This window comes from Bos taurus, chromosome X (genome assembly GCF_002263795.3).
Source record: "Bos taurus isolate L1 Dominette 01449 registration number 42190680 breed Hereford chromosome X, ARS-UCD2.0, whole genome shotgun sequence".
NCBI classification, from domain to species: Eukaryota; Metazoa; Chordata; class Mammalia; order Artiodactyla; family Bovidae; genus Bos; species Bos taurus.
In genome coordinates, this window is record NC_037357.1 from 128,600,133 (window position 1) to 128,627,342 (window position 27,210).

The following is a 27,210-nucleotide window of genomic DNA, read 5'->3' on the forward strand; positions in this document are numbered from 1 at the left end:
GACAATCTAAGTGTTAAGAGCTGACAACTTTATCTGGCTCCTGATCTAAGGGAGCCTGATCTATTCCTTCTTTTACTAAGCATGATGCTAACTGGGGGTTTTCAAAGATGAAGTTTTGCACAGATGTTCTTTATCAGGGTTAGGAAATTCTCTTCTGTGAAGAATTAACTTTACCCAAAGAAAGGTCTGGCCTTTATCCTCAGCTTTCAGAAGTAATCTTCATGTCTGCTGGAGTGTCTTTGTTTGCATATATGCCTTGAGTCACACTGGAACAATATGATTTAGTTTGGGGGCTTTGGGTCACACAGTATCTGTAGACCTCTGGAGAGACTGGAGAGTGAGATGAACCATGTGATAAACTGGTCAGGCCTAAGTAATGGAGCTCCAATAAAAAACTTTGAACGTCAGTGTTTGGGTGAGCTTTCCTGGTTGGCAATACTCTACGAGCATTGTCATGTACTGAGAGTGGGAAAGTAATGCACTTCACATTTGGTACTTTCCTGGATTCTGCCATATGTTTTTCTTCATTGGCTGATTTTAATCTGAATCCTTTCTCAGTAATAAATCATAGCTGAGTATAACACTTTTCAGTGACTTCTGTGAGTGACCGTAATAAACCTAAGGGTGATTTTGGAAACCCCTTTACATTACAGTTGGCATGAGAAGTAAGAGTAGTCTTGTGTGAACTACTGTGATCCCCACTAACTTTTCAGACATTCCAACTCTTTCTGCCTTCTATTCCTAGTTCTTGGGTACTGTTATCAAAAGAGTATAGTGGATTTTCTCAAATGTTTCTTGTGTCTATTAAAATTATCATGTGTTTTTTTTCCCTTTATTAATATGCTGAATACCTGGTTTATTTTCATATGTTGAACCAACTTTGCATTCCTGAAATGAATCCCACTTGATCATAGCATACAATACCTTTCACATGCTTGCTAGATTCAGTTTGTTAATATTTTCTTGAGGGTTGGTTCATTTATATTCATAAGGAATATTAGTCTCTAGTTTTCTTTTCCTGTGATGTGTGATATTAGGGATATAATTGCCTCATAAAATGAGTTGGGACATGTTTTACATGTTCTGGAAGAGTTTCGGAAGAGTTGGTATTGATTCTTCTATATAGGTCTAGTAGAATTTACTAGTGAAGCAAATACCTTGTTCTAACAACCCAAGAGACAACTCTACACAAGGACATCACCAAATGGTCAATACTGAAATCACACTGATTTATATTCTTTTCAGCCAAAGAGGAGAAGCTCTATATAGTCAAGTGAAACAAGACCTGGAACTGCCTGTGGCTCAGATTATGAGCTCCTTATTGCAAAATTCAGACTTCAATTTGAGGAAAGTTGGAGAAGGTGATGGCGCCCCACTCCAGTACTCTTGCCTGTAAAATCCCATGGATGGAGGAGCCTGGTAGGCTGCAGTCCATAGGGTAGCAAAGAGTCAGACACAACTGAGTGACTTCACTTTCACTTTTCACTTTCCTGCATTGGAGAAGGAAATGGCAACCCACTCCAGTGTTCTTGCCTGGAGAATCCCAGGGATGGGGGAGCCTGGTGGGGGCGTCGCACAGAGTCGGGCACCACTGAAGTGACTTAGCAGCAGCAGCAGCAGGGAAAACCACTAGGCCATTCAGGTATGACCTAAGTCAAATTCCTTATGATTATGCAGTGGAGGTAATGAACAGATTTAAGGGATTAGATCTGGTAGCGAGTGCCTGAAGAACTATGGATGGAGGTTAATAACATTGTACAGATGGCAGTGACCAAAACCATCCCAAAGAAAAAGAAATGCAAGAAGGCCAAATGATCATATGAGGAGGCTTTACAAATAGCTGAGGAAAGAAGAGATGAAGAAGGCAAGGGAGAAAGGGAAAGGTATACCCAACTGAATGCAGAATTCCAGAGAATAGCAAGGAGAAATAAGAAGGCCTTCTTAAATAGACAATACAAAGAAACAGAAGAAAACAATCAACTGGGAAAGACTAGAGATTTTTTCAATAAAACTGGGGATATTAAGGGAACATTTCACGCAAGGATGGACATGAAAAAGGACAGAAACAGTAAGGACCTGACAGAAGCAGAAGAGATTAAGAAGATGTGGCAAGAATACACAGAAGAACTGTACAAAAAAGGTGTTAAAGACCAAGATAACCATGATAGTGTGGTCACTCACCTAGACTCAGACATTCCCACAGTGTGAAGTCAAGTGGGTCTCAGGAAGCACTACTAAGAATAAAGCTAGTGGTGGTGATGGAATTACAGCTTAGCTATCTAAAATAGTAAAAGATGATGCTGTTAAACTGCTGCACTCAATATGTCAAAATCGGGCAAACTCACTGGTGGCCACAGGACTAGAAAAGGTCAGTTTTCATTCCAATCCCAAAGAAAGGCAACACCAAAGAATGTTCAAACTACCATACAACTGTGCTCATTTCATATGCTAGTAAGGTTATGCTCAAAACCCTTCAAGCTAGGATTCAGCAGTACGTGAACCTAGAACTTCCAGATGCACAAGCTGGGTTTAGAAATGGCAACGGAACCAGAGATCAAATTGCCAACATCCACTGATCATAGACAAAGCAAGAAAATTCCAGGAAAACATCTACTTCTGCTTCACCGACTATGCTTTAGCATAGTCACACAATTGTGTGGATCAAAACAAATTGTGGTAAATTCTTAAAGAGATGAGAATATCAGATCACCTCACCTGCCTTCTGAGAAACCTGTAAGCGGGTTAAGAAGTAATAGTTAGAACCAGACATGAAAACAACAGACTGCTTCAAATTGGGAAAGGAGTATAACAAGAATGTATATTGTCACTCTACTTATTTAACTTATATGCAGAGTATATCATGTGAAATGCTGGGCTGGATGAATCACAAGTTGGAATCAAGATTACTGGGAGAAATAGCAACAACCTCAGATATACAGATGATACCACCTTTATGGCAGAAAGCAAAGAGGAACTAAAGAGCCTCTTGATGAGGGTGAAAGAAGAGAGTGAAAAAGCTGGCTTAAAACTCAACATTCAAATGGTTATATTTGACTAATTTAAAATTAAATACTCTGCCAAATAAAAGACTTGTTTTCTAAGTACACAAACAAAAACATTGAACATTTTAAAAGCTAAGACCATGGAATCTGTCCCATCACTTTATGGCAAAAAGAAAGAGATAAAGTGGAAGCAGTGACAGATTTTATTTTCTTGGGCTCCAAAATCACTGTGGATGGTGACTGCAACCATGAAATTAAAATACACTTGCTCCTTGGAAATAAAGCTATGAGAAACCTATTCAGCATATTGAAAAGGAGAGATATCACTTTGCCAACAGAGGTCCATAGAGTCAGAGATATGGTTTTTCCAGTAGTCATGTATGGATGTGAGAGTTGGACTGTAAAGAAGGCTGAGCGCTGAAGAATTGATGCTTCTGAATTGTGATGCAGGAGAAGACTCTTGAGAGTCCCTTGGACAGCAAGGAGATCAACCCTGAATATTCACTGGAAGGACTGATGCTGAAACTGAAGCTCCAATATTTTGGCCATCTGATGGGAAAAGTCAACTCACTGGAAAAGACCTCGATGGTGGGAAAGATTGAGGGCAGGAGAAAGGGGTGACAGAGGATGAGATGGTTGGATGGCATCAACTCAATGGACATGAGTTTGAGCAAACTCTGGGAGATAGTCAAAGGACAGGGAAGGCTGGCATGCTGCAGTCTATGGGGTCACAAAGAGTTGGACACGACTTAGTGGCTGAAGAACAACAACTAGGGAAGCCATTTTGGGTCTTGGCTATTTTTTATGATCTTTTAAATTAATAATTCAAGTTCTTTTGTTATAATTATTCAGAATCTTGAGTCCATTTTCATAGTTTGTGTCTTTCTAGGAATTTGTCCATTTCATCAAGGTTACCTAATTTCTTGGCATGCAATTATTCACAATATTCCCTTACAATCCTTTAAATTTCTCTAAGGTCTACAGTGATGTCTCTTCTTTTATTCCTGGCTTTAATAATTTGAGTGGTTTTCTTTTCATTCATCAGTTTAACTAAAGTTTTGTTAATTTTGTTGAACTTTTCAAAGAACCACGTTTTGATTTCATTGCTTTTCTGTACTGCTTTCTATGTAACAACTGACTTTGGCAAACACAAATGAAAATGCACATTCTAAAAATAACATTAAATTTATAACCACACTGAAGCTGGTAAAGAATGTTTTTCAATGGTTTAACTTTGTTTTGTCAAAGAACGTATCATGACTGTTATAAGGATCATGTGACAATAGAGATTTGGATAAGTATTCAGTTCAGTTCAGTCACTCAGTCGTGTCCGACTCTTTGCGACCCCATGAATCGCAGCACGCCAGGCCTCCCTGTCCATCACCAACTCCTGGAGTTCACTCAGACTCACGGCCATCGAGTCAGTGATGCCATCCAGCCATCTCATCCTCTGTCGTCCCCTTCTCCTCCTGCCCCCAATCCCTCCTAGCGTCAGAGTCTTTTCCGATGAGTCAATTCTTCGCACGAGGTGGCCAAAGTACTGGAGTTTCAGCTTTAGCATCATTCCTTCCAAAGAAATCCCAGGGCTGATCTCCTTCAGAATGGACTGGTTGGATTTCTTGCTCAACTCTTGAAGCCCAGAAGAAAACCTAGCCAAGACCTGCATTCTGTGATATAGCTCATGTGAAGGTGACAAACTGAGGCTTCTGGCTACAGTTTTACCTGAATGGTTCAGTATTTAAAAACTGTTTTTAGGCATGACTAAAGGGTGTCCCCTGGAGAAGGCAATGGCACCCCACTCCAGTAATCTTGCCTGGAAAATCCCATGGATGGAGGAGCCTGGTGGGCTGCAGTCCATGAGGTCGCTAAGAGTCGGACACGACTGAGCGACTTCACTTTCACTTTTCACTTTCATGCATTGGAGAAGGAAATGGCAACCCACTCCAGTGTTCTTGCCTGGAGAATCCCAGGGACGGGGGAGCCTGGTGGGCTGCCGTCTATGGGGTCGCACAGAGTCGGACACGACTGAAGCGACTTAGCAAAGGGTGTCCCCAGAGCCTGGGAACAGAATGTTAGTCCAGTTTGCCTAGGAGTAGCCTTTGACTATTCTAGCTCCAGCCTGTTAAAAAGTACACACCAAGCACAATACAAACATTTTTTAAAAAAAACAAGTATAGAAATATTGCTAAACTGGGAAGAAAAAAAAAGGAATCAGATATTTTGTATTAGGAAAGTATAAGTAATATACTCACCGTTCATTATCCAAGGCATATCGAAGATCACTATTTTTGCTGAAAGATGGGGAAAAAAAAAACATCGACTGTAACTCAGTCCTGCAATTGTAGTATCACTTATACCTGACCAAGAAAAAACTAGTGACGTAAATGGAACTAAAAGCTGAGATATATGACTCAGTTTGAATCCCGTCAAGTGTGAGTAGTGCTAGAAGTAAACTAACTTCTCACAATGGTGAGGGGTTCGCCTAGGAGGACGGCTTATGTGTAATGAAAAATGCACTATCACTGCCCGCTGGCAAGTACTCTGTTCCTTTATTCATTTATAGCTTTTGTTTTTTGCAGAAAAGTACAAAAAATAGTTAAGTGGGTAAGTGGAGACTATGGATGTGGCATGTGGTATTAGTGCTAAAGTCCACTGAGCCTTAAAATGATTTCAATGTCTAATTTATGGTTTCAATTATAATTTTATAGAGATTATATTGTTAAACCCACTCTTGACAGTTGTCCTCCTCATTTTTATTAAGTCATGTTTTAAGAAACCAAACTTGTTTCAACTTTTCTTAATATTATCAGCCCTAGGAAGCCTATAATTCCAAAGTACACAGAAATATTAGTTGTATACTTAGATGAAGATATTAAACAGCTCTATTAACAATTGTGACAAAGAATCAGAACTCACAAAGGGGACTTTTGATATAAAATTCATTCTATTTCAGATCAAAAGACAATTTCATTCTTCTCTGAACAGGGAACCTCCTAGAATAATTAATGTAGGACAAGTAAAGTACATGTAGGGAAGAAGGCACATGGAAAGAGGTACCCTGGTGCTCAATACCTCAGTCTTCATCTGAGATATGCCTCAAAAGATCTGGATTCAATAGTTTAAGAAATAATAGTTACATTTCATGACAAATTTCAAAGTATAACCTAAGATTCTATAAAATTCAATGTCTGCAAAGCATTATGAAACTAGAATATATACATTATATAGTTATTTGGAATGATAATGTTCAACTCATCTTCATATAGACCCATGAATTTATTAACAGTTTCCTCAAAAGAATCTTAGATGTATTTTATAAAGCAGTAATGATATCTGTGCTCTTCAAAATGGCTCTTCACAAACTGCTTTGGATATTTCAATAAACAAGTGGAGATTTTTCTTTCATTTTGTACATAAAAAAAAGAAAACCTAATAATACGGGGTAGTATTTCCCTACTGACCAATGACTGGCACCACTCAGCAAGTCTTAATGAATCAGGGTACATGCCATATCAAGCAAGAATGCAGAAGGAACAGCAGATCCTACAGGTTCCCCAAACCAAACATTCCTTTTGCCTAAAAATCTTCATGAATACTCTCTCTGAAGACATGAGAGCACAGGGCTATGAGTGGCACTGATCCTTGATATGCTCTTCACTTCACATTAACTCTTCACTTCACATTAACACTAACGTGAAAGCATGCTAGCAAAAACCATCAAAATATTGTAAAGTTATCAGCCTCCAATTAAAATAAACAATTTAATTTAAAAAACCCACCAAGAAAAAAAGCTTGATCTAAAAAAAAAAAAAAATACAATGACTTAGGGATTCCATGCTTTAGTGTCACCTGAGTTACAAGTCCCAAAAGACCCCAACTGTGGAATTTGCCAGGGGTGTGTCCAACCAGACCTCAGTTTCCATTTTCTGATATCCCTGTTGCATCTATCCTGTCTCTTTACTTTCATCCCACACGGGTCACAAGTTTTTGGCTTTCTATGTGGGATGGCATCTTGATTCTCCAGGGGGAAACCATCATATAAATCTAATCAATCAAACATGAATACATAACACATAGCAGTGCTTCATTTAGGTAATTAACAAAGACTCACAATTAAAAAACAAAATCTAAATGCCAACTAGTCAAATGTTTTCTTAGTAACAATTTAAAAATATCAAATTGATAGAAAACAGCGCATTTTATGTTTGAGTTGCTTATCACACAATATGCTTATCAATACTGCTCATCTGTGTCTTGCATGTAAGAAGCTCCAAATAATACTTAAAAGTAATTTCTCAGTTGAAAACATTAGTCAAAATGGTACAATCTTAGAAATATATATATGTTTTTATGTCTCTGTATGTGTGTGTGTGTGTGTGTTACAGGATGATAAATACACAGATTATAACATACTCTTACAACTATAAAGAACAGTGATTATTTATGAAAAATTTCTCCTGCACCTATTAGGATATGCATTTAAACTTCTACTAACACATTTAAAGCTCTTCACCAAAATGTAATGTCTCAGGTTTTAAAGGCTATAATAATATAAAGCTCACAACTGTCATTGTCTATGGTTTCACTATATTTTTATAAACAAGAAAGTTACTTACAGAGGTATTTAGGGTAATAAACCTTAAAGCAGTTGATGATAAAGCGTACAAAGTCCATGTCCTGAAATAAAGAATATACATTTAAATCTTTCAGACTGTCCACATTAGAAAATTTTAAATTGCATATTTCTAAGGGTGCTCAATTAAATAAAAATGAGGTAATTATTAAATTCTTTAAAAATAGCTCATAAAATAAGTATCTATATTCCCAGAATTTGGTTTTAAGTCATTAAGATACTTAAAATAATCAATCTTAAAACTGAATTAAATATATGGCTGAGTCCCTTTGCTGTTCACTTGAAACAATCACAACATTGTTTGTTAATTGGCTATACCCTAATACAAAATAAAAAGTTAAAAACATTGAGTTAAAGAATTTAAATGCTTATACATCATTCATGTTACCTCAAACTAGTTAGATACTTCAGGCTTCTAAGGTAATGTGGCATTATAAAATGGATCTAAAAAGGAGCTCTCATAGAAAAATTCTAAAAATCTGTTGAACAATTAAAGAATTATTAGAACAAATATACAGGCTATAGCCTGACTACTGGGAATGGCAATATATATGTATATAAATTCTGATATGTCTCTTTTTTAAGCCTAATTTCTATACCTCATAATAGTCAATAAAATATATTTTATTAATCTTTCACACAACAGTTAATCTGATCATACCAGTTCGCTGAATCTACTTCTACCTTTGTTCCTCTTATGTAGGAATCAAGAATTTTTTTTAGTTTATATTTAAATACTGTTCATTGACTTCAATTTCTGGGAGATATAGCTGACTGTTGGTTCTACTGCACTCAACACAGCAACATGAAATTAGATTATCAGGGATACTATCTACATGGATCATTTCATTTCATTTTGTATGTTTCCACTAGCCATGGGATGACTTACTCATCAACTATCTTGTAAGGACTGTAGGATGAAAAATACAACCAGGTAAACTTAAAGGCGTCAATTACTAAAAGGTAAGCTGTCCTGGAGATCTGAGTCTATAAAGTTATTCCTAGCATGTGAGTTATAGCATCTTTTAACTCCAATAAACTGAAAATAAGCATCCTTAAGTATTTATTATGGAATAAACCCTAGCATATAATAATACTTTTATAACTAGTCATTATATCTACTGTACACAGGGTTTAATAATCCGTAGTAAAGTAAGAATCAAGAGAATACCTCAAAATTTATATATTTAATTACCTAGTACATGATCTGTGGCCCCCAGACTTTGCCTAAAAAGTCCTTGTCCAATATTCTTGTTGGAAATACCTTTTATTTCCAAGGTATTAAATAAAATAAATAAAAGGTATTAAATTAAATAAATACCTTTTATTTAACTGAATCACCTGGCTTATAAAATCCATAATTACTGCTAATTCAAGTCGAATTTTATAGGATGCCACTGGTGTACGTATATTGGCAAGTACTACATAAAAAAGTTCCATGAAACCCACTGCTCCACATTCTGTGAGGATATTTTCAAGGATGCTAGTCATTATCCTGTAAAACGTCTTCCCTTTGAAGAGTCATGAAAGACTTTTCTTCTAGTTCAAGTATCAGGAATGGATGAACTTCTCTTAAGACACAGATTTTAAAGTATGTCCACTGAGTAATTTTAAATGTTTCCATTTCTTTCAGGCAAGGTTAAAGCCAAATTGGTGGCCTAACTCAAATAATTGTAAAAAACCTTTTGACTTACAATTCTGTATACACCTTAAAGGCCAACTTAAATCTTCTGTGAATTGTGAGGATTATATATAATTATATATATATAAACATTATTATGTATAAATATAAAAATATATAAACATTATATAAATATAATTCAGTAAGATTCTAGTACTTGGAAATATTAATGATTTAAATACTAAGTAATGCAAATAAATCTTATTTATAAATTAAAGATAATGAAATAAAATATAAGTAGCTTGAAAAATTATCAGACAGCTCAACTCTCTGCCCCTGTATTTGTTAATAAAAAACATTAACATTTTTTTTTATGATTCTGGGTTAATTCAAATACTAATTATTAGAATAGTATCATACATAAAGAATAACAGAATCATAATTTATTTTCATGGAATATTTATTTATCTAGGCATTTTGGTTTAGATTTGAGATATAAAATGATTTACTCTGTAATCTAGAACTCACTGACATGGAAACTAGATTGAAAAATGAATCAAGGGCAGATGACTCAGAGATACAGAAAGATTAAAGAAAATGTGGGCCTACTGCCTAAAAAAACTCTATCTAGCTTTTTTTTTAATGTCTAAAGTTTCCCTTTTTGGGGTGAGGGTATCACTATGATACAATTTCAGTGCCTTTATCATCTAAAAAACAGCTATTTTCCAGTATTACTGTGAATTCTTTATAAACACCATTGTACATAGCTACACATATGCCATCAATTAGATATACTAATAATTCACCACTTCACTGTGTTGACATTTACATCTTTTCTATTTTTTCACCATTTTAAATGACACTCTGAAAAAAAATTCTGATGCACAAAGGTTTATTTTTTGTACCAAGGTTTATTTCTTTAGAATAGGTTTCCAGAAGTTAATTACCAGGCAAAGAGTATGAATACGAACACTTGAAAGATATTAACATACTTTGCCAACTGGATTTTCAAAAAGATTTCAACACTGATGCAGGCGGGTCCCCAAACGCCACTTCACTGCCACCAGCATTAGCCCAGGTTTGAGTGTTAGAGACAACAGCTCTAATAAACAGACAACAAATCCCCATCACTGCTAAAGGGTTTGCAGTCAGCACTAAGGGCTCAAATGAAAGACTGGTAAGTTTTATTTATTTTTTTAAGATTGGCAAGAATCACCTGAAGAAAAGTGGGTTTGAAAACTAACCAAATCAAACAGAAAGCGAGTTTAAAGGAGCAAACAAGAACCCCAAGAAAATCACAAAGTGCTGGATATGCAAAAATGCAAGTGAACATCCTGCCACTGCAAAACAGGTAAGGGTATGCTGGAGAGCTCCACATTTTCAGAGTGCATTCCTCTGTGACAGGCGCAGGGGAAGTGCTACAGAGGATACTGGCTCTGATAGAAAAGTTCACTGTTACCACATCTACTCATTACCCTGCCAGCTTGACACCCAATATCCTCATATCGGGCAAGGAACATTTCTAGGAAATATACAGTTTCAACGCCAAATATGTTTAGTTTTTTGCAAATCCTATTCCATGTTTGACTTCAATCACAATTCTGGGCAGGGGAAATAAATTCCAAACATGACTTGATTAGCTCAATTTTATAGGATTCTTTGGTTGAGTGGCTGGTGATGGGAAGGACAGGAGAGGAAGATGACATCATGATAAACAATGATTCAGAATTAATGAAAAATTCTTACTATGTTATTTAGTCCAGTCTCTGACAGGTCAAACATCACTGTAACAGGCTTCCCATTTTCTCTCTTAGCATACCGTTCCAACCAGAATGCAATAAGCTTCTTTTTGTCCAACATGGTCTTATGGTCTTTTATATGGTACTTCACCCTGATCCAGACTTTAAGCAGAACATAAGATAAAAAGAAGAAAAAATATTAATAGCATTTTAATATTATTTTATGCATATTTCATTTCCCTTGATATTTTTAAATTTATATTTCATTTTGTTTTTCATATTAAAAACATCTCTTCCTTCTTTTAAATGAGAAAGTGTATACTTGTGAATCTTAAAGAGTCAAAAAAAGGTGTCCACCCCCCCTAGAAAATACACTTTCCCCCTTAGTAAGCAAGGGAAGAAAGAAAATACAGGTGAACAAGTAATATTTGCTAATAACCTACAAGTACTCTACCATGTGCTTAACAATAAAGAAAGCACTAGAAAAACATTTTATCCAGAAGAAAAGCCCAGACAGAAGCACAGTGGTGGCAAAAGCGGGTGTCGTGCGTGGGGGCGAGTGTTCAGAGTGGCGGCAGCTAGGACAAAATGTGACGAGCAGTGGGAGGAGTAGCTGAACAGAGAGAGAGCTGGGCTTGAAGGACTCTGCGTTAAATGCTAAGGTGTTTTGATTTTCCTATTTCAAACACCTCTGGGCAGCAGCACAGAGGGAAGACTGCAAGAGGCAGAGAGGGAGGCCCAGCAGGCTGCATCCTGGGAAGGGCCTGGGGTGGGGATGGGTTGGGACTGAAGTGAGGAAGTGCTGCTGAAATCAGAGGAGGGGCTCAAGTGAAGCTCTGTCCGGGGAAGAGCCAATGGCTTGTGGACCAGAGCTGGGCAGTACAGGGAAGGCAGGGGCAGGATGTGTGTGGTGCACTGAGTTGTGTTGAAGGCGGCCAACCACCGATCCGGGGCACAGCTGGCCATGTATGTGCATGTGGCCTGGGGGACAGCCTGGCATCACCACTGTTTGGGGGATAGGGGCTGAAGGAGCCCAGGTACTTGACATCACCAAAGAGGCTGCATCAGCTGGAAAGGAAAAGAGGCCAGGAAAGGAACAAAGCCTGGGAAATACATGTGAGGCACCAAGTGGAAGAAGAGAAATGGGAAAGGAAACTTAAGCAGGAGGAGCCGGCACTGGGAGGAAAACGCTCCGAGAGGGCGTTGACACGGAGCTGATCACAGGCCGCCGACCGGGCGTGCGAGGTGGGCATGGAGCCTGCAGCACACTGCTTTGGCAGGCCAACTGCTCAGGATGGGGGCTCCGACGCGGCCACTGAGTGCCAGCCTTGGTGCCAACCAAGCTGCATTTTGGGCAAAGGGGAGAGAGGACTGACGAGGGAGACCCTGCAACAGCAGGCTGATGATCGCCTCACTCTCACACCGACTTAGGAAGAAGCAAGGGGAGAAGACTGTGGGTAACTTGAGAAGGAAAAAAGTCCATTTAGCCATCCTCAGTGACTGTCAAAAACATTCTCCATCAAGATATCAGGTTGAATTTTAATATCAGTAAATTAGAAAGAAGAAAATGACTCTGGGTTACATCATTTTGGCTGTGTGATGGGATGTGGCATTTGGGCCTTTACAGCCTGCTTTATTATAATGCAAATGGTACATTCAACTACTAAGTACCTGATGCTTGGTCCACCTGGCCCTAACCACTCCCACCGTAGGAAACCTGACGTGTGGTTCATACACAGAAAGTTCTGCCTATTATCAGTTCAGTTGAGATGGATGACATCTCAAAATCCCGAAAAGCTAGTACATATTTTAAATATACTCACATAACTTGTTGCCTTCTTTGTCATAACCGTGGAGATAAATGCCACCAATTTCCAATAGCCACCTGGGAATGGAGGCTTCAGTCAGGTCTAAAAGGTGACAAACTTTAATGAGTAATTCTAACTCAGAGGTCTTTTAAAGAGAATACTTACAACATACAGATTACTATTATATAGTAGTTCTGGTACAGAAAACGATAAGGTTATTTTTTAAAAAAGATACAGCTTTTGCAAACATCTGGAAAGTACCTCTGATGATTAAAAAAAATATAGTGTTTCTTACTAAGTAGGAAAAAACTACATAAAGACAGAGATGAGAAAAATGGAAAAAATCCATTTCCTTTTACATGTTAGCCATTATGATGTGGACACATTTTCATGTTTTGATTTTATTTCTCATAATGATTTGCAAACAAATATCACTATTGGACAACTTCGGAAGAACATGGCAGTAAATATCCACATCATAGTCTCAGAGGTGATGTAAGAAATCACTATGGTTTCTCTAGTAAAATGTTTTAGTCTATTTTTCTACAAAGTCTGATAACCAGCAGAGGCTAACACATTTATAATCTTGGTACAGGTGGGAAATACTTCAAGAAAAATGCTAGATCCTTTAGCAGGAGGCCTGCTCTCTAGCAAGGTCAAGAACCAACACAGCAAGGCAGCAAATGCCAAGGCTTTTGTGGCATTCATCAGTACTGCCCTAAGAACTCTCAAAGATGTCTTTATCTTTCCTCAGCCCTCTCTCATCATATCTCTGCTACTGGCCACTAGAAACTAGCAATTCTACATAAGAGAAAACTATTGTTGAGCTTAAGCTTTACCCCCGTACTTAAACGACAGGAATATCAGGTTTACGTTTCTTGCTTGGTTAATGAATGCTCACTGTTCAAATTTCCTACAGTTTTTATATTTCCAATCAAATGATTTTTTAAATACCCTCCTTCTGATAGATTCCTTCTCCAAATATATGACTGGAAAGAGTATCTGTTCTGGATTTATTTGTTGACTATTTTGTATTAAATCTCCAGACTCAGTCACTCCAGAGTTTATAATCCTTACGGTCAGGAAACCCTTCTTTAAACCTCATCGAAACCAGTAGTTTCAATGACTTATTTGAAACTACTTTTGCTGGGAAAGATTGAAGGCAGGAGGAGAAGGGGATGACAGAGGATGAGATGTTTGGATGGCATCGCCAACTCGATGGACATGAGTTTGAATAAACTACAGGAGTTGGTGATGGACAGGGAGGCCTGGCGTGCTGCAGTACGTGGGGTCACAAAAAGTTGGACACAACTGAGTGACTGAACTGAAACCAGTAGTTATGCCAGTTTCTTCCTGTTAAATTTTTTAGGAGGAGAGAGATAATGGGTAACCTTTTCTGAAAAGAGGTCTTCATTACTACATAATCCCCTCTAAGATTTAAAACTCTTTTTTTTTTTCAGGGAAGGGGGTGCAATTTCAATCTAGAATTGGACCTTGAAATCAAAATGTTAAGAGGAGGTGGCTACAGGCATCCTTGGGGATAAGCTTGCATTTTGGGGATTCCCATTTATCTAGTAATTCCACATGGAGCACCTATTAACACAAGCAACCCTGGGAATAGAGGCAGACACCAGGCAACAAGTGAGAAAAACAGGCAAATAGTACCTCTTTTACTCCAGGCTTGGTGGTAAAGATGCTGAGCTGCTAGTTTAATTAAGGTTCTAAACCAAAAAACTACAGAATAGGAGACTGTGCTGTTAGTGAAGAACGTGAGTGTGATTTGGCTCCTTGGCAATCTGATTTCCTTGTGAATAATCCTACTTTTAAGACTTATTTATAAGATGCTTCTCTCAAAGCGTTACTGGGTCTTTATAAAACCTCGTACCCTGATATTTATGATGACTGCCAAGAATATTTCCAAATATGCTATTCGATACATGTAAAATAGTAACATTTATGCAGGGGAGGGATACAGTACACAGTCAAGGTTAAATTGAACAGCTTACCATTGACAGCCATTTCTTTCCTCCACTGAAAACTCTCATCAAGCATCTTCAGTGTTTCATCTATGACATTATGCCTCCAAGCCAAGTAACTCTCAACCCAGTTATCATCTTGCTGTAGTCTTTCAACATCACGTGAATCATACTTATCTGACTTATCTAGGGGAAAAACAGTAATAAATATCCATGTCAGATAAATTCTGCAGTGAATGATAACCAATACTAATACCAAAGGAGAAGAAAGACCCGAAGGATAAAGCTAAGCTATTTGAAGATAGACACAGGGATGCAGTTCAGATGAAAATGCAATTTAAAGGATTGATGGAATTTCTAAGTGTGACTAAAAGTTATCTAAAAATTGCAGCTTTATTTCAAGACAACCACCAGAGGTGTAAAAAAAAATAAGAACATAGTAAAATATTTTGCATAACCCTCTCTAAAACCATAAACGAAGATCTGGGAAAAGCAATTATGTTATCGGAACTTGAAGTCCTCACCCTAGTCAATGAAAAATGAACTTTTGTGTAAAGAAATAACTAAGTCGTACTTAAAAAGACAACCCAGAGGGATGGTACAGGGAGGGGGGAGGGAGGAAGGAGGAGGGAGGAGGGTTCAGGATGGGTAACACATGTATACCTGTGGCAGATTCATGTTGATATATGGCAAAACCAAAACAATATTGTAAAGTTAAAAAATAAAATTAAATTAAAAAAATAAAGAATGAAAGATTAAAAAAAAGAATATATTCGTAAGAAAAATGAATAAATAATTTTATTCTTGAACAACAAAAAAAAGACATGTTTGTCAAATGTCTTTTTGAAAAGGAACTAAATCCAAAATGGAAATGATGTATGTAGCAGTCAACATTTCCCATAGTTCATTGGAATGTGTGTGTGTGCTTGTGTTAGTTGCCCAGTCATATCTGACTCTTTGGACCCTCTGGACTGTAGCCCGCCAGGCTACATTCATGGACAGAGGTCCATGCAATTCTCCAAGCAAGAATACCAGAGTGGGTTGCCATTTCCTTCTCCAGGGATCTTCCCAACCCAGGGACTGAACCCAGGTCTCCCACATTGCAGGCAGATTCTTTACCACCTGAGCCACCAGGGAAGCCCTAGTTGGAGTAATTGTTGCCAATGATGTCTCATTATCCACCTACACACAAGCTGTGTTCTCATCAACCTCTACATACCTCTATACCCTCCTTCCACGCCCCCCTCTATTTTCCTGTAACTGAAGTTTCCTTGTCTCCTTACAACCACCTCTGCACATCCACATTCTACCATTCTGTAAGACTCGTTTCAAATGCTTCCTCTTCCATAAAATTTTCCCTAGGCCCACAAGTAATTCCTTCTCTGTGAATAGCTAGTGGACCTGAACTATGCCTTTCTTAAGGCACTTAGTCCATTTCCCCTTGAATCAGAGTTACTGGCATTTATGCCATATCTTCCTGTACAGAGATCTTAACAGCACAGTCTATACATCCTAAGAAGCCCCCAGAGCGGATTACAGCAGAGCCAATGAAAAGACTTGTAGAAAATATTTGTGGACTGAATCTTTTCCTTCCTTATTTTTATTTTCTCAGGCAATGATACCCTCCCAGGGGCCCAAGGAAGATATTTCAGAAAACTGCCTTCATCTCCAAATGTTTTGGCCCCTAGTTAATTGCCAAATTGTATAGATTCTATCTCCTCTCCATTTGTTCTGACTTATTTCAGGCCCTCATGGATAATAGATGAAAGGGCAGGGGAATATAAAGTGCATTCATGGAATTATCTTCTTTGAGACCCAATTTCCATATCTTTAAATTGCATTAGATACTCCCAGGGTTGTGTGAGGATTGGATAAAAATGTATATATATATAAAAGTACTTGAAAGTTTAAAGCACTATAAAATATAACATGAGGCCACAAATCATGTATTGTAGAGTGTTAGCTTGGATATGGCTTTCAATATCTGGTCTCCACTTTTCTAATGCATATTCTGTTGTAGATAAACCTTAGAAAATGGTATTTTAGCTCTGCTATTCAAACATTCATCAATATTCAAAGCAAAAAGGCCCCTGGGAACACCTGCCCCTCCAGAAGGACCATCCAGTTTGGCCACTGGACAACTTTCTCCAATGGACCAATATGGTGTTTTCCTTGAAATTACTGTCTGCCTTCAAGAAAATTTCTCCCCAAAACCCAAGTCTGAATAACCACAATTTACTTAACAGTTGTTCTTTCAAATAAAAAGGGTGGTCTATGAAAAATATGACTAATTTAGTTGGTAACTCAAATGCACAAAAGTATTTTATGAGTACTTCTCAATTTTGTTACCCAGAACACTTAAAGAACATGCACTCAAGGGTCAAGATTTAATAAAACTTATTGCTTCATCAGGGACTTTCTAAAATAACACTGACTTAAAAAAAAAGTTTTAACTGAGTGTGCTGACAATGAAGACTATATTGGCCATTCACCTTGATTCAGGAAGAGGAGGCAACAGCTTTGCCTACCAATGCTTCCATGTAATCAGAGAAAATGAAAAATGCAATAGGCTTCTTAGCATCACTGTGAAAACAGCTCTGACCTCATGGGTTCCTGAAGAGCCCTTGGCATCTCCAAGGATCCAGAGACTAAACTCTGAGAACCACTTCCCCAGGAAAACATGTGGTAAGTGGTGAAAACTCAGAAAATTATTAGCTATATGCAGAAGAATCAAATATATTTGCCATTATTATCATTATTCCTACCCCTGTTGGTATTATCACTACAGTGTCCCTTACCAAGAAATGCAAAGCTTACTGCTCCCGGAGAGCTTTTAGGAATGAAGATTTTTGCAACCAGAAATCTCCATTTAGATTAAGATGACTGTTATTAATAAAACATGTACTTAAACATATGAGATGCCTGCTGTTAGACATTATCCCTAGATAGAAAGAAATGGAAATAAGAGCGCTAGGAAAGAGAGAGCAGGAGAGGACTAGGGAGAAGGTTAGGTAGGTGGAGGGAGAGAAGCAAGAGACAAGTGGGGGCAGAAGAGGACCAAGAAGGGGGCTAAGGTAAGGAGAGGGAGAGAAGAAAGGAGACAGAGAAACAGAAAACTGAGCATTCGAGGTAAGGAACACTTGACCTGGACCACAAGGCCAGGTGCGACATTGTTTACGACATCAGAGTTTGCTGCAACACAGCCCCCAGACAACTGAGCTGACGGGAGGCAAAGTACACAGCCCCAAACATGCTTCTCGGTATACTGATTATTTTGAGCTATTTTTAATAAACAGCAAATATAGGAAAAGCTCTAAAAGGTGAGCAGAAGTCATCCTTTTATATGAAAAAGTTATCCTTTTATAAGAAATCATCCTTTTATAAGGGAAGTCTCCATTTGTAAGGATGCCGCCCTCTCTGTCATGGGAAGAGAAGAATGATGGGCAATCTCCTGAAACTCTTATCAACACAGAAGGTAAGGACTTAAATCTGCACAACCACACCCTTATTTACTGAGCTCTTCCTGGTCATCTCTAATAACTGGCTCCCCACCCCAACATTTTCTGTCTTTAGCTGGAGATGGTAGTGAAGGTAGTGGCTTGGGCCACTTTGGAGAGTGACTCAGTTCTCCTGGGTCCCTCTCAACGTATACAGGAGGTATACATGTTATTAAACGTGTTTGTTTTTCTCCTGTTCATCTGTCTTTTATCAACTTATGAGATCAGGTAAAGAACCTAGAAGGGTAGAAGGAACTTCCACAGAACCCTCAAGTGTTAGGGAGTTTTCTGAAAACCTGTCCCTTGATAAATCCAGATGTTACAGGGAAAAGCTAAAGATGTACACCCAGAAGGTATCTGAAGATATCAAAACACACAGGAAGATATCAAAACCTTCCCCACTCCCCACCTAAGACATCACTTTACCTCTCAGTAATTAAAGCACAGAGATAAAGAAGAGATCAGTCTCATACAGAGATATATGTGTACACTGTCTAATACCTTGTCCTTATTACTTTCATCTTGCTGAGGACCAGGGAAAACTGCATCACAAACCAATGTGAATCTCAAGTAGCAGACTTTTAAGCCTCATCCTTGCACTTGTTCAAAACAGCTCAAAGCTCATTTCTGGCCACTCCTGTTAGGAAACATTAATGAACTATTGCCACACTTACTACAGTTTACTGTCTCTTTCTACTATTTCTCCTTATATGAATTTTGCTCTATAAATTGGTCTTATATTTATACAGTATATCACCAAGCCAACTGGACACTCCTAATTTGTGGCTATGGTGATTAACCTCTAAGTCAGACAGGACTAACTGTTCCCGAGAAAAGATGACTCCTCTCAACTCTCTTTCTTCCCCCGCGTGCACATGCACACTTCCTTCGAGCTCTCTCACATACACACTTTTAAATGTTGCAAGATAAAGAGAATACAGTGCTTACTCATAAAATAGCAAATTCCATTATTAACTTTTCTCTCTCTTGCATTTGTTGGCTGGTAAATTACAAACCAGCCAGAAACTATGTTTTAAGGTTAACAAATATGAAAAAAAATTCATAGCCAGATTCAGGATATGGGACAGTGATGGAATCAGAAGACCCCTGATATTAACTATGTTCAGGGAGACTGAGCAAGTCACTCCAGGCCTGACGTTTTTTCTCTGTAAAATGGAGATAAGGTATGCCTTTTCAGTCTTATGAAGATCAAGGACACTTTGAAAACTTTTAACACAATACCAATGAATTTTTATTAACATAAGGTAGAATGCTACCCATGAACAGAAACCTAAATTCTAATTGAGATATCAGTCAGTTGAGAAAATCTTGAAATTATATTGTAGTTATTATAAATGTGCCTAGAATTCATATAAAAGGTTAAAAAAATGCAACAGTATTTTGATAATGAAAAACAGAGAACAGTTATCAACTGGGTGTCATAATGTCAAAAAGCAGCAAATATACAACTCAAACATTTCAGTAGTGTGAAATCTCATGTGTGTGGGTGTGTGTGTGTATTTGGTCACTAAGTCACATCCAACTCTTTGTGACCCCCATGGACTGTAGCCCACCAGGCTCCAATGTCCATGGGATTCTCCAGTTAAGAATACTGGAGTGGGTTGCCATTTCCTTCTCCAGCAGATCTTCCTGACCCATCAAACCCGAGCCTCCTAAATTAGCAGGCAGATTCTTTACCACTGAGCCACCAGGGAAGCCCTTAAAACCTCTTAGCATCTGTTATTTCTCCAAGACTCTAAGCACTGATCCACTTAAAGTCCTGGTGGGGCCCTGGAAGAGCATTTGTACTAGATGGGTGATTTCTACTGGCTGGAGCCTGAATATGTCAACAATGGGAGTGATCAGGCTGAAATAACAAATATTCCCTTAAGGGCATCCTCTGCTGATTGGCCACAACCTACCCTGACAAGCAGGTGACTGTCTATGGTGGGATTAAGCCACTGGCCCTCCAGCAGAGATTCTCAAACTTTAGCAGCTATCACAGTCACCAGGAAGGCGTGTTAAAACAGGGTTGACTGGGGCCCTACCTCTAAATTCATGGGGCCCAGTAATTTGTGGGTGAGATCTCAGAATCTGCACTTGCAGCAAGTCCCTACAAAATGCTGCTGCTTCAGAGACCACACTTTGAAAACTCTGGGGCTACTACAGGGGTTGGCAAAATTGGTAAAGGGCCAGAGGATAAACATCGAAGGATCTCAGCCTCTGATGGCCACATATGGCCTCTGTTGCTGATTCTTTTTCTTTTTTTTTTTTTAGCAACGCTTTACCAATAGAAAAACCATTCTGAGCTCAAGGGCTATTAAAAACACACACGGGGACTTCCCTGGTGGTCCAGTGGATAAGAATCCACTTGGCAATGCAGGGCACACGGGTTCAGTCTCTCGCCTGGGAAAACTCCACATGCTGCAGAGCCAACTAAGCCCAAAAGCCACAACCACTGAAGTCTGCGCACCCTAGAGCCCACATGTTGGAACTCCTGAGCCTAAGCGCTGCAACTACTAAAGTCCGTGCACCCTACAGCCTGTGCTCTGCAAGACGAGAAGCCACCACAATGAGAAGCCTGCACACCACAACCAAGAGTAGCTTCCACTTGCTGCAACTAGAGAAAGCCTGGACACAGGAAAGAGAGCCAGCGCAACCAAAAATAAATTAATAAGACACAACAGAACTTTGCTGACTTCTGGTCTGTTGTAGAGAGGGGAGGGGCTTTCTGCTTCAGCTCCTATTCTTCAAGAACTGAGTTCATATGCTCAATATGTACAAGACATTATATCTTGGTGACTTACTTCTCTAGTTGGAGTCTTCAATGTTCTTTAATAACAATTCATTAGAAAGTTTAGAGATTTTTGTGTTGCTATCATGAGCCAATAATGACAAGACTTGAAAACCTTACACCTCTTATTTTCCTTGCCACATTGATAACTAGGTTGTTTTATATCCTGTAGAATTATATAAATAATATTGAAGATCATTGTCTTTTGCCTGACTTTCTGGGAATCATTTTGAAGTTTCACAATTAACCATGACTTTTGCTGCAGGATTTTTAGAAGAGTTAAGAAAACAAGTTACCTTGTTTGCTAAAAGTTTTGTTTGCTTTTCATAAAGGTGAATTACAGCCAATGTGGTTTCTGTCTTTATTGACATACACATTTTCCCCCATTTAATCTTGTTACTGCAAATATGTTTGTATTTGTTTCAACAAATATAGAAAAAAGAAAGAGAAAACAGATATGGCTAGCTAAAAAGGCAAGGAGAAAAGGGAGCGAAGAGGCACAAGAGATGAAAGACACTTCTCAATACTTGCCTTTCTAAATAGTTTTGGTGGTGAACTGTGCCCATTAAAATTTCGCTGAGAAGCATGTTGTGAACGTAGTAAGTTCCTCCCCTGCATTTTCTAATTATGAATTATCTTTACATTCCTGGGGCTAACAAAAGTGCTTGCCTGGGCCTTATGCGTCTGTGTGTGTCTTTGTGGTGGTAGGGCAGGGAGAGTGTAGAGGACTACGGCTACCAATCCAATTTCCTTTCACAGTCATTGATATATTCAGGCTTTTTACTTTTTATTGAGACAATTTTAGATGATTTTTCTTTTCTCTGGAAAGTTTTCCATGTAATCTAAGTTTTCTAACTTACTGTGCCAAAGCTTGCCATTATATCCTCTTTTATGGTGTTTAAAATCTCTGCCACAGCTATAATTCCATCTGCTTTTTGTTCCTAGTGGATGTTTTTGCCGTCTCCTTTTCCTCCCACTCAGTCATCCTAGGTTTGTCTCTTTTACTAGTCCTTTCAAAAAGTCAGCTTAGGTTTATTACATCAACGATCTTTTTTCCTATACCATAATTATCTGCTCTTATTCCCTTCTACTTTCTCTATATTTACTCATGTTCATTTTTTAGTTTCTTGAATTCAATCTTTTTAGTTGATTTTTATTTGGGCCTTGATTCCTAAGAAATAAATGTAAAGACCACAGGCATCCTCTTGGTCAGCTTTAAGTATTTTGTAATTTCCACTGTGATATCCTCTTTACTCTCTGGGTTATTCAGCAGAAGAATTATGTGCATTGCTAGGAAGTTGTTAATCCATGGTTATTTAGAGGTGTTATTTTAATTTCCTAACATTCAATTTACTTTTAAGTACCTTTTGATTATGACTTCCCATACAGTTGCTTCCTGGGGTGAGACCATGGTCTGATCTAGTTGCTTTGGAATTTCTGAGACTTCCTTTGTGACTTAATATGTGGGGACTGTTTACAAAAGTTCTCAAAGCACAACTATATATTCTACATACAAAGTTACTAAATCATATTACATGGTCTGTAGATATGCAATAAGGACAAAAACTGATAAACTCTTAACATCTTTTCCTCTTACTGTGACCATGACAACTTTAAAAAGTTGACCTGGAAAATGTCAGAGCACAATTTAAGGAAATCGAAGTGTCTGTCTACCTACCTATTTTCTAAAGGCTTCCTCTCTTGGGGATAAAACATAATTCAGTAGTTATGAGGACTAATTTAAGATCACTCATCATATGTTAGCTCAAAAGAGAGCTAGGAACTGCAGATGCAAAGATGAACAAAGCCTGGGTCGATCCCTTGGATGGTTCATAATCGAGAGAGTTTATGTAAACTACCCAGGAATGTAATTACACTTTAAAAGTGTAATTCCACCCTCCCTTTCCAGAGAGGGCAGTTGATAAGAAAAATTACAGTTTTATGTACTTTTACCCACAGAGGTTCCTTCTATTCACTACTTATCTTTCTGTCCCTGAAATTCTCCTCTCAGAGATCATCTATGATACTAAAGTTTCCTGGTTCTTCTACTTCTCTAACCACTTCCTCTCCCTCAGCCTAGTAAGGTGAAGACATTCCTCAAGGTTAACTGTGTAATTAAAAAGGCAGTAAAAATAAAGACACTTTCAAAATTAAATTTACCACCAAGATCCCACCAAGAGAAAATCTAAAGATTATACTCAAGATGAAACAATAATGATACCAGATAAAAGATCTGAAACTTAAAAGAAATGATAAAGATATTGGCAAATATAAGGTATAAAAGCAAACACATAATATAAAACAACAGCAACAAATTGGAAGAGCAGTAATTTATGAGGAACCAAGTTAGAACTACACAATGACCATTTCTTTCAGGGAAGAGAAAAGAAGAAACACTCCTAACTGATTTTATGAAGCCTGAATAATTCTGACATCAAAGTCACACAGGAAAAATACAAGAAAGGAAATTTACAGACCAATTTTTGAATACAGATGCAAAATTTCCAAAGAAAATATCAGCTACTGAAAATGTCAACTGACTACAGCAAAATAAATATTTTTAAAACCGATTAATACAATAAACTATATTAACAGATTAAAAGAGAAAAACCAAGTGAACATTTCATATACAATGTATTCAACAGATGAAGAAAATGCATTTAGTAAAATTCACCCCTTAATTGTGATGGGAACAAAACAATGAACAAAAACCAAACCTAGCAAAGGAGGAACAGAAGGAAACCTATTCATTCTGATAAAAGACATCTACAGAGATCTTGTTTGGGGCTATCTAGATCAGGAATAAGACAAGTAGGCTTTTATCACTGATTCAACAGTGTTCTTAAAGGTTCCAGCCAGTATAAAGCAAAAGTACTTAAAAGTTGTAAAAATCGTTAATGACAATTAGTTTTCTTTCTAAAAAGTTAGAAAGAAAACTGAAAGAAAACTATCATTATTTCAAGGTGATACTATAATCTACAAAGAAATTGCCAACTTATCTAGAGATAAATTCATTGAAACGAATAAGGTTCTTGAGTCCAATATTAATGTAAACAGTCAAACATACTTTCTATAAACCAGCAACAATCACGTAGAGAATACATTCTGAAGAGATACTCTTTAAAGCACCACAAAAATAAAACATATAAAGTATGTGGAAATAAACTGAATAAAAGTGGGTTAACCCTTATGGAGAAAATTATAAATCTTTCCATAAGGAAGAGTTTGGCTGATATGTATACCAAGTTCTCCAAAGATTTAACCATTGTTATGTCAAGTTTCCCAAAATTGATCTTCTGATTTAACACAATTCCACTCAAAATCCCCAAAGAGGTTCTTTTTTTTTGTGGGGGGTGGGGGGGCGGATTGCAAAACCATAATAAACTGATTCTAAAATTTATACATAAGAACAAAGGGCCATCTGAAGAAGTTATTTTCATAAGCAGAAACCAAATGGCCCATAAAAATATGAAGAGATGCTCAATCTCACTTGTACTCAAAGAAATGCAAATTAAAACCACAATAAGATATTCTACCAATGGCATCAGATGGGAAAAAATAAAAAACAAAACACTAACAATGCCAGTTTTTAAGGTGTGGAAAAACAAGGACATTCAAAAACTGCTGGTTAAAATAAAAGCAGGTGAAATCACCTTGGAAACTAGATTATCTAGTAAAGTGGACTGAGAATCTATTCTACCACTCACCCAGTTCACAGCTGGCTACAGAAGTTTTCAAACTTCTTGGTCTCTGGACCCCTTTTACACTAGGGCTCTACATTCCATCCAAGGCAACAGAATAGGCCTTCCCTGGTGGTCCAGTGGTTAACAATCCTCCTGCCAATGCGGGAGACATGGGTTCAATCCTGCTCTGGGAAGACCGCACATGCAGTGGTGCAACAAAGCCTGTGCACCACAACTACTGAAGCCCACGCGCCCCAGAGCCTAGTGCTCTGCAATAAGAACCCCATTGCATGGCGACAAACAGTAGCTCCACTCACCGCAACTAGAGAAAGCCTGCATGCAGTGGCCAAGGCCCAGCACAGTTTAAATTAAGCAATAATTTTTTTTTTACAGCAGCAGCAGGAGATTGTGGGGAGAATGGATACATGTATATGAATACCTGAGACCCTTTGCTGTTCACCTGAAACTATCACATTGTTTGTTAATCATATCACGTTCATGGACTGGAAGAATCAGTACCATGCAACTGACTATACTACCGAAGGCAATCTACCGATTGCAATCCCCATCAAGTTACCAATGGCATTTTTCACAGAACTTCTAGTTCTGTGAAAAATTTGTATGGAGACACAGAAGACACCAAACGGCCAAAGCAATCTTGAGAAAGAAAAATGGAATTGGAGGAATCAGGCTCTGACTTCAGACTGTACTACAAAGCTATAGTCATCAAAACACTATCGTACTGACACAAAAACAGAAACACAGATCAATGGAGTAGGACACAAAGCCTAGAAATAAACCCATGCACCTATGGCCAATTAACCTATGACAAAGGAGGCAAGACTTCAATGTTGGAAAGACGATCTCTTCAACAAATGGTGCTGGGAAATCAGACAGCCACACGTAAGAAAATGAAATCTGATCATTCTTAAACACAATACACAAAAATAAGCTCAAAATGTATTAAAGACCTAAATGTGAGAGCAGACACTATAAAACTCCTAGAGGAAAACATAGGCAGAACACACTGTGTCATAAATCCCAGAAATACTTTTTTTCAATCTGTCTCCCAGAATAATGAAAATAAAAATAAACAAATGGGACCTACTTAAACTCCAAAGCTTTTGCACAGTGAAGGAAACAATTAATAAAACAAAAAGATAACCCAGTTCAGTCACTAAGTCATGTCCGACTCTCTGCGACCCCATGGACTGCAGCACGCCAGGCCTCCCTGTCCATCACCAACTCCTGGAATTCACTCAAACTCAGATCCACTGAGTCGGTGATGCCATCCAACCATCTCATCCTGTCGTCCCCTTCTCCTCCCATCTTCAATCTTTTCCAGCATCAGGGTCTTTTCCAATGAGTCTGTTCTTCGAATCGGGTAGCCAAAGTTTTGGAGCTTCAGCATCAGTCCTTCCAATGAATATTCAGGACTGATCTCCTTTAGGATGGACTGGTTGGATCTCCTTGCAGTCCAAGGGACTCTCAAGAGTCTTCTCCAACACCACAGTTCAAAAGCATCAATTCTTCTAACCCAGAGATTAGGAGAAAATATTTGCAAATGATGTGACTGACAAGGGATTAGTCTCCAAAATTTACAAACAGCTCATGACGTTTAATATAATCAAACAATCCAATCAAAAAATGAGCATAAGACCTAAAGAGACATTTCCCCAAAGAAGATACACAGATGGCCAAGAGGCACATGAAAAGATGTTCAACATCGCTAATTTTTAGAGAAATGGGAATAAAAACTACAATGAGATATCATCTCACACCACTCAAGATGGCTATCATCAAAAAATCCAAACAACAAATGTGAGAGGGGATATGGAGAGAAGGGAACCTTCCTATATTGTTGGTAGGAACGTTAAGTTTCTACAAGCGTTATGGAGAACAGTATGGAAGTTCCTTAAAAAACTAAGAATGGAGCTACCATATCACCCTGCAATCCCATTCCTGGGCATATTCAGAGAAAAACATGATCTGAAAGGATACATGCACCACAGTGTTCAGCGCAGCACTGCTTACAATAGCCAAGACACGGAAGGAACCTAAGTGTCCACTGACAGAGGAATACGTAAGGAAGATGCAGCACATATACACAATGGAATATTACCCAGCCATAAAAGAGAGTGAAATGACACCATTTGTAGCAACATGAATAGACCCAGAGTCACACTGAGTCACCTCACACAAGAAGAAAAACCCCATGACATCCCTTAATATGTGGAATTTAAAAAGAAATGATACAAATGAACTTATTGACAAAACAGAAACAGACTCACAGACTTAGAGAATGAACTTATGGTTGCCGGGGGGAAAGATGAGGTTAAGGGATGGCTAGGAGTTTGGGAATGACAAGTACAAACTGTTATATTTAAAACGGACAACCAATAAGGTCCAACTGTATAGCACAGGGAACTCTGCTCAGTGTTATGCAGCAGCTGGGAT

General features: G+C 38.2%; 1 protein-coding gene across 5 annotated transcripts in view; it reads right to left on the bottom strand.

Moving 5' to 3' along the window:
• MOSPD2 (motile sperm domain containing 2) overlaps positions 1–27,210 on the bottom strand; it is an 84,452-nt gene that overhangs the window by 51,536 nt on the left and 5,706 nt on the right. For all 5 annotated transcript variants that reach the window (NM_001101896.1, XM_059883322.1, XM_005228427.5 and 2 more), the window contains 5 exon segments: positions 5,255–5,293; positions 7,619–7,679; positions 11,003–11,157; positions 12,819–12,905; positions 14,810–14,965. In NM_001101896.1, coding sequence (NP_001095366.1) covers positions 5,255–5,293; positions 7,619–7,679; positions 11,003–11,157; positions 12,819–12,905; positions 14,810–14,965 — 498 coding nt within the window.